The 15,416-nt window shown below is 40.9% G+C and overlaps 2 protein-coding genes and 1 long non-coding RNA gene across 5 annotated transcripts; 1 reads left to right on the top strand and 2 right to left on the bottom strand.

Moving 5' to 3' along the window:
- Positions 1 to 5: 5 nt before the first annotated feature.
- On the bottom strand, positions 6 to 4,203 carry LOC116718689 (polymeric immunoglobulin receptor-like). 2 transcript variants are annotated; one of them, XM_032560885.1, is made up of 8 exons: positions 4,079 to 4,203; positions 2,752 to 3,081; positions 2,353 to 2,679; positions 1,752 to 1,841; positions 1,598 to 1,645; positions 1,338 to 1,430; positions 576 to 616; positions 6 to 454 (listed from the first exon to the last, which is right to left on the bottom strand). In XM_032560885.1, exons 1-8 carry the CDS (start codon positions 4,116 to 4,118, stop codon positions 329 to 331), a joined length of 1,095 nt encoding a protein of 364 aa, XP_032416776.1. In that variant the 5' UTR covers positions 4,119 to 4,203; the 3' UTR covers positions 6 to 328. The 2 variants fall into 2 exon arrangements, with proteins under 2 accessions (XP_032416776.1, XP_032416784.1); XM_032560893.1 differs by lacking the exon at positions 1,598 to 1,645.
- Positions 4,204 to 4,271: 68 nt separating this feature from the next.
- On the bottom strand, positions 4,272 to 8,092 carry LOC116718586 (uncharacterized). Its single transcript, XR_004338956.1, has 3 exons — positions 7,958 to 8,092; positions 4,470 to 4,601; positions 4,272 to 4,338 (listed from the first exon to the last, which is right to left on the bottom strand). It is a non-coding gene; the product is annotated as an uncharacterized LOC116718586 (long non-coding RNA).
- An 829-nt stretch (positions 8,093 to 8,921) lies between these two features.
- LOC116718585 (lithostathine-like) lies at positions 8,922 to 13,825 on the top strand. Of its 2 annotated transcripts, XM_032560691.1 has the most exons (5): positions 8,922 to 10,079; positions 10,548 to 11,033; positions 11,900 to 12,232; positions 12,788 to 12,885; positions 13,185 to 13,825. In XM_032560691.1, the coding sequence occupies exons 2-5, from the start codon at positions 10,958 to 10,960 to the stop codon at positions 13,275 to 13,277; spliced, it is 600 nt and encodes a 199-aa protein (XP_032416582.1). In that variant the 5' UTR covers positions 8,922 to 10,079; positions 10,548 to 10,957; the 3' UTR covers positions 13,278 to 13,825. The 2 variants fall into 2 exon arrangements, with proteins under 2 accessions (XP_032416582.1, XP_032416571.1); XM_032560680.1 differs by lacking the exons at positions 8,922 to 10,079; positions 13,185 to 13,825 and having other exon boundaries at positions 10,277 to 11,033; positions 12,788 to 13,099.
- The last annotated feature ends 1,591 nt before the right edge of the window (positions 13,826 to 15,416 follow it).

Below are 15,416 nucleotides of genomic sequence, written 5' to 3'. Positions count from 1 at the left end.
GTTAATAATGGAGTACCAAACATGGTAACAGAATATTTATTTTTGCTTTAAAGCTGCAGATATTGTTTAAAAAAATACAAATACATAAAACAGCATTGTATAAGTTGCATATGGTCAAAGTTCTGGTTGATTGGGTCTCAGTTAGAATAAATGAGTTAAAGTGCTGAAATAAACAGTTTAACCTAAAAACAGAAAATCCTGATTTAATTTCAGAAAACATTGATTCATTTGAATGATCAATTAACTTCTTCAGACATTTTAAATGTTACTTTGTCTTTCAGCGCTTTATATTTCAGTATCAGTGAGCAAGCTGCTGAGGTCCAGCTTCTCATTTGGGTTGAGTGAGTTCTGAGTAGATCTGGTTCTGGTCCCGGCTGGACGGGTGGAGGCTCTGGTAGGTGGGATCCTCTGGATCCTCTGGATCCTCTGGATCGCAGCTCTCATGGGTGAGAGTCTAGAAAAAGATGGAAGCAAACGTTCAGCAGTTAAATGCAGCATGAAGAGTCACAGGCCTGTTAGTTTCATTATTTAGAAATGTGGGTCGTATAACTCTGTAGGACCTGAAGTAAATTCACCTCAGTGACTGAACCATTCAAGCCTCCTCTGGTCCTCAAACCTGTGCAACAAAAAAAGAAATAAAACCCATTGATTAACTATTACTGATTAGACCATAATAAATAAAGTACAGACTGATGGCCCCAAAATCTGACAGAAATAAAACTTTAAAATCCCAGATGGTTTAGAATCAAAGGAGATTCCACAGCTTCATAATGTTCACATTTTATTCCCAATAAAACATTTCCATATTATTCCTGAGTCCCTTTATGATTCCCATGACCTCTGTTGTAAAAAGCCTCATAGAGCCTCAGTGTGTGTGGAGCCCCCTGGTGGACATGGGGGACATTTCTTTTATTTTGCATTACCTCACAAGATGTTTGCATTCCTAACAGATAAGTTTTACCTTCTGCTGCAATAATGTTTTAGTCAGTTCATGTTGCATCTTGAACAGTGAAAATCTTTCTGCTACAATAAAAGTTTCTCCGTGTTTGTTAATATCTCACTAGTGAGATTTCTGAAGTTTTAGATATTTTTCTTTAGGATACAAAATTCACCACAAACTTATGTCCAAAATGCAAAAAGCAAAACAGGCCAACCATGAGCGTTCAGTCTCATAAACAGAACTCAGAATATGGACAGATGAATATTTATATCTCAAACTACATTTGTCATCTCTAGTGAGCCTGTAAGTTTTACTAAAGCTCTCCTCTACCAGTTTCAGCTTTATCCTGGTTGCCATGGAGACGTGACATCACAGCTGGTGTTTGTTGGTGTCTCACCTCTCAGAGATCTTCTCCTGCAGGAAACCAGCAGAGCTGCTGGGATCAGAACCATCATGGCAGCCAGAGTCACACCAACAACCACAGGAACATCTGCAGAGGGTCAACGAGCCGGTCACACTGACACCTGCTGGCGGACGGTGGTACTGACCACAGACTACAGGTTCAACAGGACCTGCTCTCATGTCCTGTTACATCATACATCCCTGTTTATATGAACTCAGACTTTAATTCTTATAATCAGATAAATGCCTTGTTACCAGGCTGAGTGATGCTGATGAGGGAATTCAGATTTTTGTTTCTGGTGTTTGGAAGAAGGGATGCATTTAGAAGTAGCAGGACAGCAGCTCTGAGGACGAAAGCTGCTCTGGTTTAGTGAAACTTTCTGAAGAGAAAAGTGTAACTCGGACTCACGGTGGCTGAGTGGAACCTGAATTTGTGCAGGTTGATGAGAGGAAGCAGACATCTGAGTGGTTTCTGGTCTGGAGGTTGATGGCTGAACGGCTGAAAAAAGGAAAATCGGGTTGGAAATTCTCCATCCCACCTGACCACAGAGGATTTTTTGTAATCCAACTCCACAAAGCATTAAGGTAATCTCATGTATCGGTGCTGTAACTCCAGCCATGAAGGACTGAACTCATTTCTTAAAATAATGTTTTGTTTTGGAGATCGGCACCAGCACCTCTCCCGACCCGTTAGGGACAAAGGTGGACAGAAGATGATGGATGTTTTATTGATTACTGGTTGGTTGGAACACATTCGTACTGGACTGCATCATTATATTCATGCTTTATTCTTTCAAATTGTTGGAGCTGCATTGTGATGAATCTACATTCTGAGAAAAACGATATGAATTACAGGAAAACTATTCTCTATTGTATATTTGAGAAGCCCAGAATGAAGTGGGAACGTTTTCTGGACCTGGTACCAGCAGCCCAAACTCTGAGGACGATTGTTGGAGGATTGAAATGGATTTAAAGGAACACTTTTATTACTGACTGAGATAGAAACTCACCCGGTGTGACGGTGATGTCAAAGTCTGTGAATGCAGTGTTGGGTCCGTCCTGCTGACAGCGGTACCGCCCGGAGTCGGACTGGGTCAGCTCAGTGATGGTGACCAGCAGAACTCCCTCAGCAGATAATTTTCTTTCATGCTGGATGCTGTACCTGCCGCTGTGAGCGGATTCTCCTGCCGTCTGGACCAGAGCGTTTCCTCCACAGTCTCCTCTGCAGAAATACTTCGTCCCACCAGAGAAAGCAAACCAACAGGCCACGGTGACGGAGCTGCCGGGTTCTGCAGACACTCGCTTCTGCTGCGGCCCGCTGCGTCTATCCAGCACCGCTGTGGGTTTACAGCAACGATCAGGCGTCATATTTCTGCTCTCAAACATCTGAAGCTTCAGCAGGAACTCACCGTCTGTGACTCTGAGTTCAAACTCTGTGAATGAAGCTGCAGACACCGAGGCGCCGGTCCCGCAGCGGTACGTTCCAGAGTCAGACTTGGTCAGGGGAGAGATGGAAACAACCAGTATCTGACTGGATCGATACTCTGAGCTGAATCGACCGCTTTGAGCTGAGTCTGCCTGCGTTTTGATCAGGACGTTTTCTCCCTCACAGTCATCCCTGCAGAAGATCTTCCAGGTTCCAGGGAGGTGATGAAGGCATAAAAAGGAGAAGTTTTCTCCGGCTGCTCTGAACTGAGACATGACGTCCTCACGGTAGCAGCTGTCTGCACCCTGCAGACCTGCAGGAGAATCAACCAGCAGGAAGCTTCAGATGAAGAAAATACAGAACAAAAACCACAACGAGCTCAGAGGAACATTTATTAGATCATGTTTAACTGCTTCACTGCAGTTTAACATTATAGAACAGAATTAATGTAACATGGGAAATTAAAGATGCTGCTAAGTGCTGCATGCTACCTTCAGTCCTCTGTTTACTGGTGAATCTGTAAATCAAGAATCTTCTGCTGAACTTCCTGAATTGTTCAGCTATTTTTGCTACTTCAGTTTTTTCTGCCCTGTAACACATTACATGCTGCTGTCTTTAAGTCCTTCCTCTAAATGTCACGTTTTATTCTGAACTTGTGTTGATTCTTAATGTTGTGTTTAATGTTTTCACTGATTCTGTGATGGTTTTGTCTGATTGTGAAAGTCAGTTTAGACCTTATAATTTACCAGAGGACTGAATCTGAACTGAAACATGAATATAATCTCTTTATGGTTTATTTTCCTACCAGTTATCAGACCTGAACGTTTCCTCTGCTGCTGCAGCTCTTCAATAATTAACATCATAAAAAATTACATGGACCTCAAACTTACTGATGGATTTATGGTTAAAGTGTGGGCTCTGTAAGATTAAAGATGATAATTTTTACATATTAAATATTGGTGAGATGCTTCAGGAAAGACGTGGAAACAGATCCAGAAACTTTTCACAAACTTTTCTTGAACATTTTCCAGGTTCCTCTTTTTAACTCACTAAAATGTACTTTGATTCTCAACTATTCTGCTGTTGTTTATGGAACTTTAAAACATTCATAACAAATTCATGCAATATTTTTATGTACTTTGAAATTTAAACTTGTTAAAGTAGCTTTACTTTAAGTAAGAACCTTTATAACTGTCTTTTAACTTTACTTGCTGTTTAATTAAGTCCAATTATTATTTTATTCCCTTTCAGGATTCAGGAAACATTTTTCTCTTAAAGGCACAGAACCATAATAAACTAAATGTACTCACAGAGGGAGAAGAAGCAGAACAACGTGAGCTGGGCGATCATGTCGGCGCTTCTTTCCGTCTATTTGTGTTCATCACTTTAACTTCTCTAATTAAACTCTTCCTCCTCCTCCTCCTCTTCCTCTTCCTCCTCCTCCTCCTCCTCCTCTTGCTTCTCCTCCTCCTCCTCCTCCTCCTCCTCCTCCTCCTCCTCCTCCTCCTCCTCCTCCTCCTCCTCCTCCTCCTCCTCCTCCTCCTCTCCAGCCTGCATGGATGTCTGATATCTGACATGGAAACAGATTAAAGGTTAGGTCTTCACCTGTCATACCCAGAATGCATCTGGCCTCCCAACGGTGAAGCGCTGCAGGATTCCTGTGCTAATAAAAAAATTAAATACTGAAAAAATGAAACGTACCAGTTTCAAATGAAATCCTCAACATCCAGCTGAAACTCACCTGATGTGTCTGATCCTCACAGATCAGCTGTTGGTTCTGAACCGATGACATCATCACTGAACACAACATGGACGCCATGTTTTTACAGAAACCTGGATGAACACAGAGAGGCACAAATACTGACTGAATCAAACAAATTACATTTTCATAAACATGCAGGAGCAAAAAGCATAAGAGAGGAGCAGCGGGGAGTTTCTATAATATTTCATTATTTACTAAACTGTAAAAAGTTTGATGATTTCAGTGTGAATATTATTATCATTTAGCTTCTTCATTACATGAAGTCATGGCAAAAATCACACTTCATTTAACTAAACATCTTTTAATCTGATATTTAATCATCAGCATGTTTGATCTGACAAGTACAAAATCTAATAAAGTAAGAAAACAAGAATAACTGGTTATGATGCTCAGAGAGGAGCTTTTTGATTTTACATTATTCAGAGGGCCAAAACTTTACTGTCTTAATTATTTACTTTTCAATCATTTTATCCTTGGAAACAGGAAATGACCTCAACTGGTTTCGACATCCTGGAGTTGAGATCCGACTGTTTCCATGCTGAGCGTTTCGAAACTCCAGAACATCTGGATCGTCCTCAGACAGAGGAAAACCTCTGGAGGAGCTGCTGGGCAGCAACCGGATCAGGACGCGTCACACATCCTGATCCGGTCCGGGTCGGTCCGGTGGGTCCGTGTCGGTCCGGGCCGGTCCGGATCGGTCCGGTGGGTCCGGGTTGGTCCTGGTCCGTCCGGGTCGGTCTGGTGGGTCCGGGTCGGTCCGGGTCGGTCTGGCGGGTCCGGGTCGGTCTGGCAGGTCCGGGTCGGTCCGGTGGGTCCGTGTCGGTCCGGGTCGGTCCGGGTGGGTCCGGTGGGTCCGGGTGGGTCCGGGTGGGTCCGGGTGGGTCCGGGTGGGTCCGGTGGGTCAGGGTCGTTCTGGGTGGGTCCGGGTTGGTCCGGGTCGGTCTGGGTCGGTCCGGTGGGTCTGAGCAGGAATCAGGTGGATCATCAGGAATCCTGGGATGATTCACGTTATTTTGACCTTTCCTGTCTGCAGCGTTTCTGCTGTAAAACATTTCATCTCGTTTCCTCAGTGACTGAAACATTCAGAGGGAAATAATCCAACGATTTAAAATAAATGATTCATTAATTAGATAAACATCCCAATGAGTCTCATTTATCAGATTAAAATTACCTTCTGAAAACAATAATATTCAAGATGGAATTAAACACACTTCTCATTTCTGTTTGTAATAATGACTTTTTATTGGTTTGATGTAATAATCTTAATTTAATTTTCATTAAATGTAAGTGGAAAGTCATAATTAATTGAAACAAAGTTTTGAAACGTCTGATTGGCTTCAATCAGCCTCTGCTGAGCCTCCAACCAGCTTCAGCCCAGTGAGTTTGGATTATTAAAGGGAAAAAGAAACAAAACCTAAAACAATCTAAACATGCAACACACAACAAAAAATAAGTAAAAAGAAAAACACAATCATATTTTCCTCTGTGTAAAATAAAACCAGACCTAAAACTGTCAGACGTCCCACACAAAAACCAAACAGCGTTTCAGGAATTTCATGTTTTACTTTCTTCATCTAAACTTCATGTGCAGATTTAAAACTGGTGGAAACATTTGTTTTTTCTGCTTAATTTTTATATCTATATTCATTAAATACACTTTACTGCATAAATAAATGAATCTGACTATTAAAGGAGGAAGTAGCAAATTCTAGGAAGGAACTTTAGTTCCTGTTTTTCTTTTTTCACAAGAAACTTAAAAATAAATCAGAGCTTCAGGTTCATATTAAAATTATTAGAATACAAGTTTTCTGTAAAAAAAAAAAAACGTTTTAATGGGAAATATGGAATCATTTCTGAAAGTAAATCTAATGGATCCGTTTAAAGTTGGTTTAAAATGTCATTTTGTAAGAAATCAATGTTTAAACTGTATTAAAATATAAATATATTTTTATGATTAAGACTGATGAGGAAAAACACGCTGAGATCCTGAGCCATCATTCCAAAAATAAAAAACAGATTAAATTAATATTTGTCATAATGTAAGAGCTTAAATTTAATTTATCTGAAAAAGTAATAATTGCTTTGAAGGTTTTTCCTCTTTTTAATTAACTATAAAATATACTTTGATGCTCAACCAATCTGATCATTAAAACATTTAAATAATTTATGTGATATTTTTGTGCACTTATTTTTTAAATAACTTATTAAGGTAGTTTTACCTTCATGTTACTTTTTACTGAAAAAGGTTAAATTATTGTTTCAGGATTCAGGAAACATTTTCTCTTAAAGAGACAGAACCAGAAATAAACTAAATGTTCTCACAGAGGAGAAGAAGCAGAACAAAGTCAGGCGATCATGTCGGCGCTTTGACGCTTTCTGTCTGTCTCTCTGCTTTCATGACCTTTGACCTCTGAAGCCTTCCTCCTTCCAACCACTCCTCCTCCTCTTCAGCCTCAGCTTCATCTTTAACTTTATATGAACTGTTTTCATTCATTTTTTAATGAGTGCAAACTATTTCTAAACATTAAAATCAGAGCTGGATTAATCAAATCAGCTGCAATGGATTGTGATTAATCACAATTAATCACAATTAAATTGATCTTTTATTCAAATAATTGTCAACTAATTTAGTATAACTGGAGGATAAAAAACTAAAAAAGGTTGTTTGCTGAAAGAACACAACACTCAGCAGTAACCGCACAAGAAAGAAACTTTTGTCTGTAAAAGTTTTAGCCAAAACCTTTCAAGTGATAATTTTAGCTTCACCTGGGAGAAAAACTCATAGGAAACACCTTCTGTTATCTAATTATTGATTAGCTAATATAATAAATAATGATCAGAGAATTTTTCATCCTTTGCTACAGACAATCAAACTTTCACTAGAGGAATGCTGGTTTTGTTAAAATAAGTGTGAATGTATTTGATGCAGGAAGCAAATTTAAATTTCATTGTGTGTTTTTTGCACAATGACAATAAAAGAAACTCTAATTGTAATGAAGATAAAAACATTTACATCTATGTGTAAATGTTTGTTTACACCAAAGTGTAAGAATAACATCACAATGTTTTATTTACACTGATTAGTTCCAATAATTAGAATAAAATAATTATTTTAATTACAATAATTCTGATCATAATCATTATAATTATTAAGAATTAAACCTCCATTCAATCATGATAGATGTTATTTTTAACTGCAAAGATTTATATGTAGCTGACAACAAACTTTATATCAAAATCCTAAAAAGTTCTCAAGTTTGATTGTTTAAAAAAAAAGCCAATAATCCAAGAACTAAAGATCTTCTCTGTTTTCTGAGCAGCCAGAGCCGCTTCCTCCTTCCTCACCAGGAAACAAGTCAATCGTTTCCCTTTTCTTCCTCAGACTCTGATTTCGTCACTTTCTGAAACACAAAACAAACTTTCTGACCTTTTACTTCCTTTAACAGAAGAATCTCTTCTCAGAACCGGACACATCTGGACCTTCTGCACCTTCTGGACCTTCTGGATCCTCTGGACCTTCTGGACCTTCTGGACCATCTGGACATTCTGGACCCTCTGGACCTTCTGGACATTCTGAACCTTCTGGACCCTCTGGACCTTCTGGACCTTCTGGACCTTCTGGACCTTCTGGACATTCTGAACCTTCTGGACCCTCTGGACCCTCTGGACCTTCTGGACCTTCTGGACCCTCTGGACCTTCTGGACCCTCTGGACCTTCTGGACCTTCTGGACATTCTGGACATTCTGAACCCTCTGGACCCTCTGGACCTTCTGGACCTTCTGGACATTCTGAACCCTCTGGACCCTCTGGACCTTCTGGACCTTCTGGACCTTCTGGACCTTCTCCATGTTCACTGGAAACTCTGCTGTTGCAAAAGAATTCACTCGTCTTGGATGTTTTTAAAAATCAGTCATGATCAACACAATTTGGCTCTTTAGATTAATAAAAAAATAATTTTTAAATACATTGTCTAATGTCAGAGTGGAAACTGATTGCATAATTATTTAGACTGTTTAAAGTAACTGACTGGCGTTTTGGTTCCTGTTTGTCGGCGGTTCCTCGTTTTATCCACCTGAGGGCGCCAGAGGCAGCACTAAGGATGGGTGTGCCCGTGATTCAGCGCACCTGTTGTTCATCTTCTAATCATCCTGAAGCTTTAGAGGAGCGGACTGCCTGCATTCAGCGCCTGAGTGTTTGCCAGTGATGGTAGGAGACTCTCTGTGATTTGGTTCTCCGAGAAATACCTAGAGTAATTTCTCCTTGTCCTTTTCCTCTCTCAGGTGTTTTCCTTGAGATACTGAGTACTCTCGTTGTGAAGACCCAGCTCTGGCCTTCTGGATTTCCACTCGTCTTAACGCCGTGGAAATCACCCACTGGTTGCCCGAGCCCGACAGTCATCTCCTCAACCAGATCACCAGCAGTTATCGGAGTTTTCCCAGCTGGCAGTCCGACCGCTCCTTTTCCTCCCTTCACGCTCAGAACTTACCTGTCCGCCCTCCACCACAACCAAATGAACCAAGACCCGAACCGGCAGTTACTCTCTCCCAGACTGAACCTACCATCTCACAAAGTAAGACCAGTCCAATTCTGTTCGCAACTCACTTTTCCCATTACCACAAACTCATCTTCTCCCTCTGTTGTTCCTTAGTGAGTCGACGACTCCGTGAGCCTGTTCCCGGATTCATTCTCTCTCAAACTATCTTATCATTTTGTGCAAATAAAATCATTTAACTGATTACTATTCTCCTGCGCTTGTTCTGCTTGTGGGCTAAGAACTTAAAACCCATTATGACGACCTGATTCAACAGAGGTCCAGTCAGGTGGCGCTGGCCATCTCACAATGAGAGGAATGGAGATCAGCTGAGAAGTCCAGTGGTTGTAGAATAAAAACTGCTGGTTCTGGTTCATCGTGGAGTTACGTCTCCTTTAAGGACAGAGTGATGCATCATGGGAGCACAAAGCAGCATCACAGCAGATCCTTCCTCCAGGATTTTTTTGTCATAAAAGCCAAATTTTGTGATAATTGATTTGTAAAAGCAACTAAGTAAATTCAAATTCTCTGAGTTTCTGGTGAACATGAAGAAGAGATTCTGACATTTAAGGAAAAGGTCAGACATTTTAGTTTTTCAGTGAAGAAAAAAGAACATCTGAGGGTGTGAATACTTTTTTCAGCCACTGTGAATGAAGCTGAACACAAAAGTTTTTAATCTTGAATAAAGTTTGCAGAGTAGCTTTATCTCTGAACATGTTCCACTGTTGAGGTTCCAACTGACTGAAGCTCTGCTTTGGTTTTATTTCATGAATCAACAAGAACCTGCAGCCTGACGTTTCCCATCAGGCCCAAGGAGTCAAATTAGTGATTTACAACTTGTTCAAATTGTTTTTACATGACTGCATATCTCAAAATACACATTGTTGCCTTCAATGCAAATGATTTAAATCAAAACTTTTGCATGTTCAGGTTTAAAGTCAGAGGCTGAATATCTGAAGCCACAGATTAGAGAGCAGAGGATGGAGAAAGTTCTGCGCTTCTTCTTCACAGCTTCAGGTAAACTATTATAATTTATCTGCTTTAAACTGAACCCGTAACTTCAGGGTCACGATAAAAGTTTACTGAAGAAATCTTCCTCTTTGGAAATCATCATAATTAAAATTTTTTTTTTTAAACTGTAGTTGCAAAAACACAAAATATTACCAAGTAATTCTGGTCTAGTTTCTAGTGCAAATTTTCTTAATATTGATTAAAATAAATTAGCATATTGTTTCTCTAATAACATGGAAAAATGTCTTAAGTTAAATAATCTGCCAGTGAAACTAGAAACTTTTTCTTCAATATTCAGGAGAAACTGATGTAAAACCAGCTCCTGTTTCTTGCTGAAAAGCTGCTTTTAAGTTAGTTTTATCTTATTTCAAATGAACTAAGATTTTTGCACTAGAATCCAAAATTACTTGGTGAGATTTTGTGTTTTTGCAGTGTGTGCTTTATCACTTTATCTATATTTTCTGTTTTGTGCAGCTCTGTGCGCCGCCGCCTCGCTGGCTGCACGTCAGTATCGCTTCATCTACGAAAAAAAGACGTGGGCCGACGCACAGACCTACTGCAGACAAACACACACTGACCTGGTCACTGTGGGCAGCCTGGATGTTGCTACGACCCTGAACAACATGGTCAACCTGATCCAAATGGGCAACGAAAGAGACGTAAGGCTGGCTTAGTCTCATCTGGATGTTTCCTCCATCCTTCATGTCATCCTGTTACCTTCTAGCTGCTGCTTCCTGCAGGCCTGGATCGGTTTGTACGAAGACATCCAGAGCTGGAGGTGGTCTCTGGTGGACGACTCCTTCTACCAAGGCTACAGCACCCAGTACAGGAACTGGGTATCTGGGCAGCCAGACAACTCTGGGTCCAACGAGCCCTGCTCAGAGATGAACGACCTTGGGCAGTGGAACGACCTTCCATGTGCGGCGAGGCGTAAACCTCTCTGTATGTCTGTCAGCAACGGTGAGCAAATAAAATATCCATTTTACTGTTTTGACACAAATTTATTTAGATGTTCTTTAACAAATCTCTGCCTTGATTTTCTAAAACGTTTTCAAATTTCCAGATAATTATCTATAATCAATCAGAAGTTTGCATTAGTGTGCTGACATTTAGGGAAAGTCCAGACGATGATGTCACTGCTTTTTAAGCTACGGGAAAAAATCAGGAGAAATCAGTCAGGAAGTGCAGGATTGTAAATCTCCACCTGTCTGGTTCAAACCTGGATGAAACTTTCACCAATTCTGTCAGGAGAAATGGGACAGAAAAGCAGCAAACTGTTGTGCTAAGATGAAAACATTTCTCTCGAGTCCTAAAGTTTAAATAGAAATTCTTATTCTACCAAATACTGACAAAATAAACTTCCCAGTCTGATCAAATTAGAAAACGTGTCTCTAAAATCATCTTAATATTCTAATGTTTAGCATAAAGAAATGCTGAGTTAGCATACATTCACACCAACTGTAGTTCGTCTACAAACCTCGGTCTGGGTCCAGTGGAACTGAACTGAATTGCACAGAGAAAGAGAACCACAGCAGCTGGAGGAGGAGCAGATGGTGAAGTTTTGTTTCCCAGTCTAACCGAGTCTACCGGACTATCAGGAGAGAAAACACTCTTAAAGTCAATGTCTGTTTTACAGTGTAAATATGTAATTATCTGGTTTCACCCATGCATCAATAAATCTACACACACTGATCAGTAATGTGAATAATGTTTTTACATTTTAACTGATATTTTCCTTTTTGCACATTTCCCTGAGCAGCAGATGTTCTCAGCGGTTCTGCGCAGCATTTTAAATTTTTTACAGTCCATCTTCTGTTTGCTTTCAGCTCAGTCAGCATCATTTTTTGCTGTGAACTCCCTGATGACGTGGAGCCAGGCGCAGAGCCACTGCAGGACGTACTACACGGACCTGGCCAGTGTGAGGACGTCAGCAGAGAACAGCAAACTGCTGGCGGTGAAGCCTTCAGGGGAGAGCTACTGGCTGGGCCTTTACAGAGACACCTGGAAGTGGTCGAACGGAGACGGCGCGACGCTCAGCTACTGGACGTCCGGCCAGCCTGACGGCTCCACTGAGCACTGCAGCACAGCGTACTTCAGCGACGCGGGCAGGTGGAGGGACTGGTTATGCGGCTACGCCAAGCCATTCATCTGCCACTACGGTACGCCATGTTTGTAGTCTTACCTTCGCTCACCAAAGAAGTAGAACATGTTAGGATCGAAAACGTTTCCTGCTGGACCAATGGGCAAAAGTCCAGCCTGAAATGATGTAACTAATTAAAGGGGCAGTATCATGTTAAACTGACATTTTTTAGCTTTCCATCATGTCATAATGTTATTCCCTGGAGTGCTGCTTTGATTCTTTCATGCTTGTTTGAGAAGTTATTTAATCTCCATGGCAACCATTCAGCTGTGCAAAACGCCTGGGTGGACCTAGCCCCGCCTTTGAGGCACAGCTCCTCCCCCACTCTGCTCCTTCAGTGCTGAGCTCGTTATAGGAGCTGCTGCTCAGAGCAGCGCTGGTACAAACGATGAAAGGTTAACAGAGGAGCCATGTTGGATGACTTCCTGGAGGCGGGGCTTTTTATAGTAACTCACGGTAACGGTGTTAGTTGAGTTACTATAAACTCAACTAGCACAGAGAGCCTATAAAATGGCTCTCTGTGCCTGGAAAACACATAATACTGCCTCTTTAAAGGATCTGTTTCTTTCCTCAGACCCGGTTCCTTTTACAAAGCATCTGATGAAAGTAAAGCTGAGCAGCTCCACTGTGGACCTGAACGATGCTGCGGTCCAGACTGACCTGCTCAACCAGGTAAACCGGCTTTGGTTCTGTAGGTTTGGTTCTTCCTTTGGCTCGTCTTGGATCGTCTCTGTTGCTTTCAGTTTCCTGGAGTTGAGTCGACTTTACTTCTCTTGTTTTGGTTGATCGCTTCTTTCCAAAGATAATAACTTCAGTTTCTGTTCAGCTGGAGAAAGTCATTTGTTCCAATCATCTGTTCAGTGCTTCAATGTGTTCGTAGTCACCTGATGACATCATGATGTAGATCATGATGTAGATCCAGATGTATCATCTGCGTCGTCATGGTAACATAACTTGTTCCTGTTTTTCAGCTCAGACAGAAGCTGCAGGATGATGGACTGAAAGGAAACCTGAGCTGGAAGCAGATCGGTGGGAAGATCTTCTACACGGAGCAGAAGGTCTAAGAATGAGGGGGAGAAATCTCATGTTTTTAAATGAAATTCACATGAGAACATTATGATTTTTTTAGCTTAATCAAATGTGACTGAAACATTTGTAAGAAATTCATCTTTCCAAAACCAAACCTGATTCATTCTTAGGAGAAAAATATCTGTGTGCAGATTTACTGTTTCTGTAAACAGAATAAACCCACAATGTTCAACAGGAAATCAGACTTTAATTCTGAAAGTCATGAAACACTGCTGTTTATTATATTTATTTAATTGCTTTTGTTTTCATCTCATTTTGAAACAGAAGCGTCTCCTCCTCGGTTACTCTGTTAGCATCATGCTAACTTTCACGGTGAAGTTTTACACTTTATTTTCTGAGACGTCTTCACTGCTGTAAACTGAAGCCTTCTGCATTTAAAATTAAACTCAGATGAAATCTGTTCTCTTCTGGGATAAATGAGATGAAATGTGGAGCTGAAGAATCTTTTTCTGTGTCTGGATGTTTAAATGTCTTCATCTGTAAAAACAAATGCAATAAAAAGAGAAGAATCAGTCAAACTTCACGTCCTTCACGCTCTCTTTATTTACATGTTTGAACCATGTTGTTCTTCTCTGTTTCATAAGCCTTATGAGACATCATGAAGCTCCAGTAACCCTGTTGTTTTAATGTTTGGGTTCCTGCGGAGCAGCGACTCTCCGTCCTGAAGGCGTCGATCCGCCAGGTGAGTCGCACCTGCAGGAAGCGAAACCAGGAGTCAAATGAACAGCATGTCTGAATGGTTTGGACAGAGTATATATATGTTAAAATAAACATGAGTTCACTGACATGCAAATAGTTGGAGTCCATGGTCTCTGGCTGTTTAAAGGTCAGAGACCATGGACTGGAAACCAGTGCAGACAGACTGGAAACCAGTGGAGACAGGAGGATGGAGAAAGTTCTTCTGTACATCACTGGTGCATCAGGTAACTGGGATCATGTTTTCTTGATTTAATCAATGTTATGACCTTTAGTACAGACATGTTGTTCTATAACATGATGTATGCGGAACCTTAACAAGCACAGATTCTCTGTAAACAGCCAGAGACTTTTTAGAACCAGGAACTTTTCTTCCCAGTTTTCTGCTGAAGCAGCTCATCAGATTGGATGGAAAGCATCTATAAAAGTTAAATTTCACCTTTTATCACAGAATCTTGGTTGAATTTAGTTCTGGACTTTGACTAGACCATTCTAAGATATGGAACCATGGCTGTATGTTCAGGGTGGTTGAACCTCCAGCCAGTCTCAGCTTTCCAGCAGGTTTTTACCTGGATTCAGCGCCATCAGCCCGGTTCCTGCTGGGGAACAGAATCCCCACAGCATAATGCTGCCACCACCATGATGAACATGACTACGGTTGGTTAAGGGACATGCTTGTTGTAAACTCATAATAGGACTTTCAGTTTCTTGTTACTTCTCTAAAACTCTAAAGCTCAACATAAAAATGAATCTTTGTCACATAAAGTCCCAAAAACACTGAAACTTACAACTGCAATGTGAGGAGAGGTGTGAATACTTTTCTAAGGCTCTGTATATATAATAATTTCTCACATTAAATCTTTGTATTTTTGTTGTAGTGAATCTTTGTTTGTGCTGGATGTGTTTTGACCTGACGTTGTGCTGCGTGTTGCTGCAGCTCTTTGGGCCGTCTCCACTAGAGTTAAGGTCCAGTTCCACTTCGTTTATGAGCCGATGAGCTGGAGCGAAGCTCAGAGCTGCTGCAGGAAAACCTACGCAGACCTGGTGACCGTGGACAGCGCTGAGGTCCTGACGACCCTCAGGACTCGAGCAAAATGGCCGCCATAACTGACGTAAACACACTTCTCGGCCTCTGCTTCAGTTCTTTGAGTCTAAACTGCAGTAAAAGTGTGAAATGGTTGTAACTTCCTCTCTGCTGCACCTCTGGGTCTGAGCTCTTCCTAATTCAGCCGTTACATCTGATCTGACATGCAGCTTCATTCATAAACCAACAAATCTTTGTGATCCCTTTATCAATCAATCAATCAATCAAATTTTATTTGTATAGCACATTTCAGCAGCAAGGCATTTCAAAGTGCTTTATATCATATCAAACACAGAAACACAAAGCAACATAGAATCAACAATCAAAACACGAC

Source organism: Xiphophorus hellerii, chromosome 1 (assembly GCF_003331165.1).
Source record: "Xiphophorus hellerii strain 12219 chromosome 1, Xiphophorus_hellerii-4.1, whole genome shotgun sequence".
Lineage (NCBI taxonomy): Eukaryota > Metazoa > Chordata > Actinopteri > Cyprinodontiformes > Poeciliidae > Xiphophorus > Xiphophorus hellerii.
The sequence above is the reverse complement of the archived record's forward strand: the minus strand, read 5'-3'. Positions and strand labels throughout refer to the sequence as shown.

What these genes read in the sequence shown, in the direction of transcription:
- LOC116718689 (XM_032560885.1), bottom strand. Translation starts at nt 4,118, where the DNA reads ATGATCGCCCAGCTCACGTTGTTCTGCTTCTTCTCCCTCT. An exon ending in TGAACTCAGAGTCACAGACG is followed by an intron (nt 2,680 to 2,751) that starts GTGAGTTCCTGC and finishes GTAAACCCACAG; the next exon opens with CGGTGCTGGATAGACGCAGC. An exon ending in CATCAGCATCACTCAGCCTG is followed by an intron (nt 1,431 to 1,597) that starts GTAACAAGGCAT and finishes GACCCTCTGCAG; the next exon opens with ATGTTCCTGTGGTTGTTGGT.
- LOC116718585 (XM_032560680.1), top strand. Translation starts at nt 10,958, where the DNA reads ATGAACGACCTTGGGCAGTGGAACGACCTTCCATGTGCGGCGAGGCGT. An exon ending in CTGTATGTCTGTCAGCAACG is followed by an intron (nt 11,034 to 11,899) that starts GTGAGCAAATAA and finishes GTTTGCTTTCAG; the next exon opens with CTCAGTCAGCATCATTTTTT. An exon ending in GCCATTCATCTGCCACTACG is followed by an intron (nt 12,233 to 12,787) that starts GTACGCCATGTT and finishes TTCTTTCCTCAG; the next exon opens with ACCCGGTTCCTTTTACAAAG.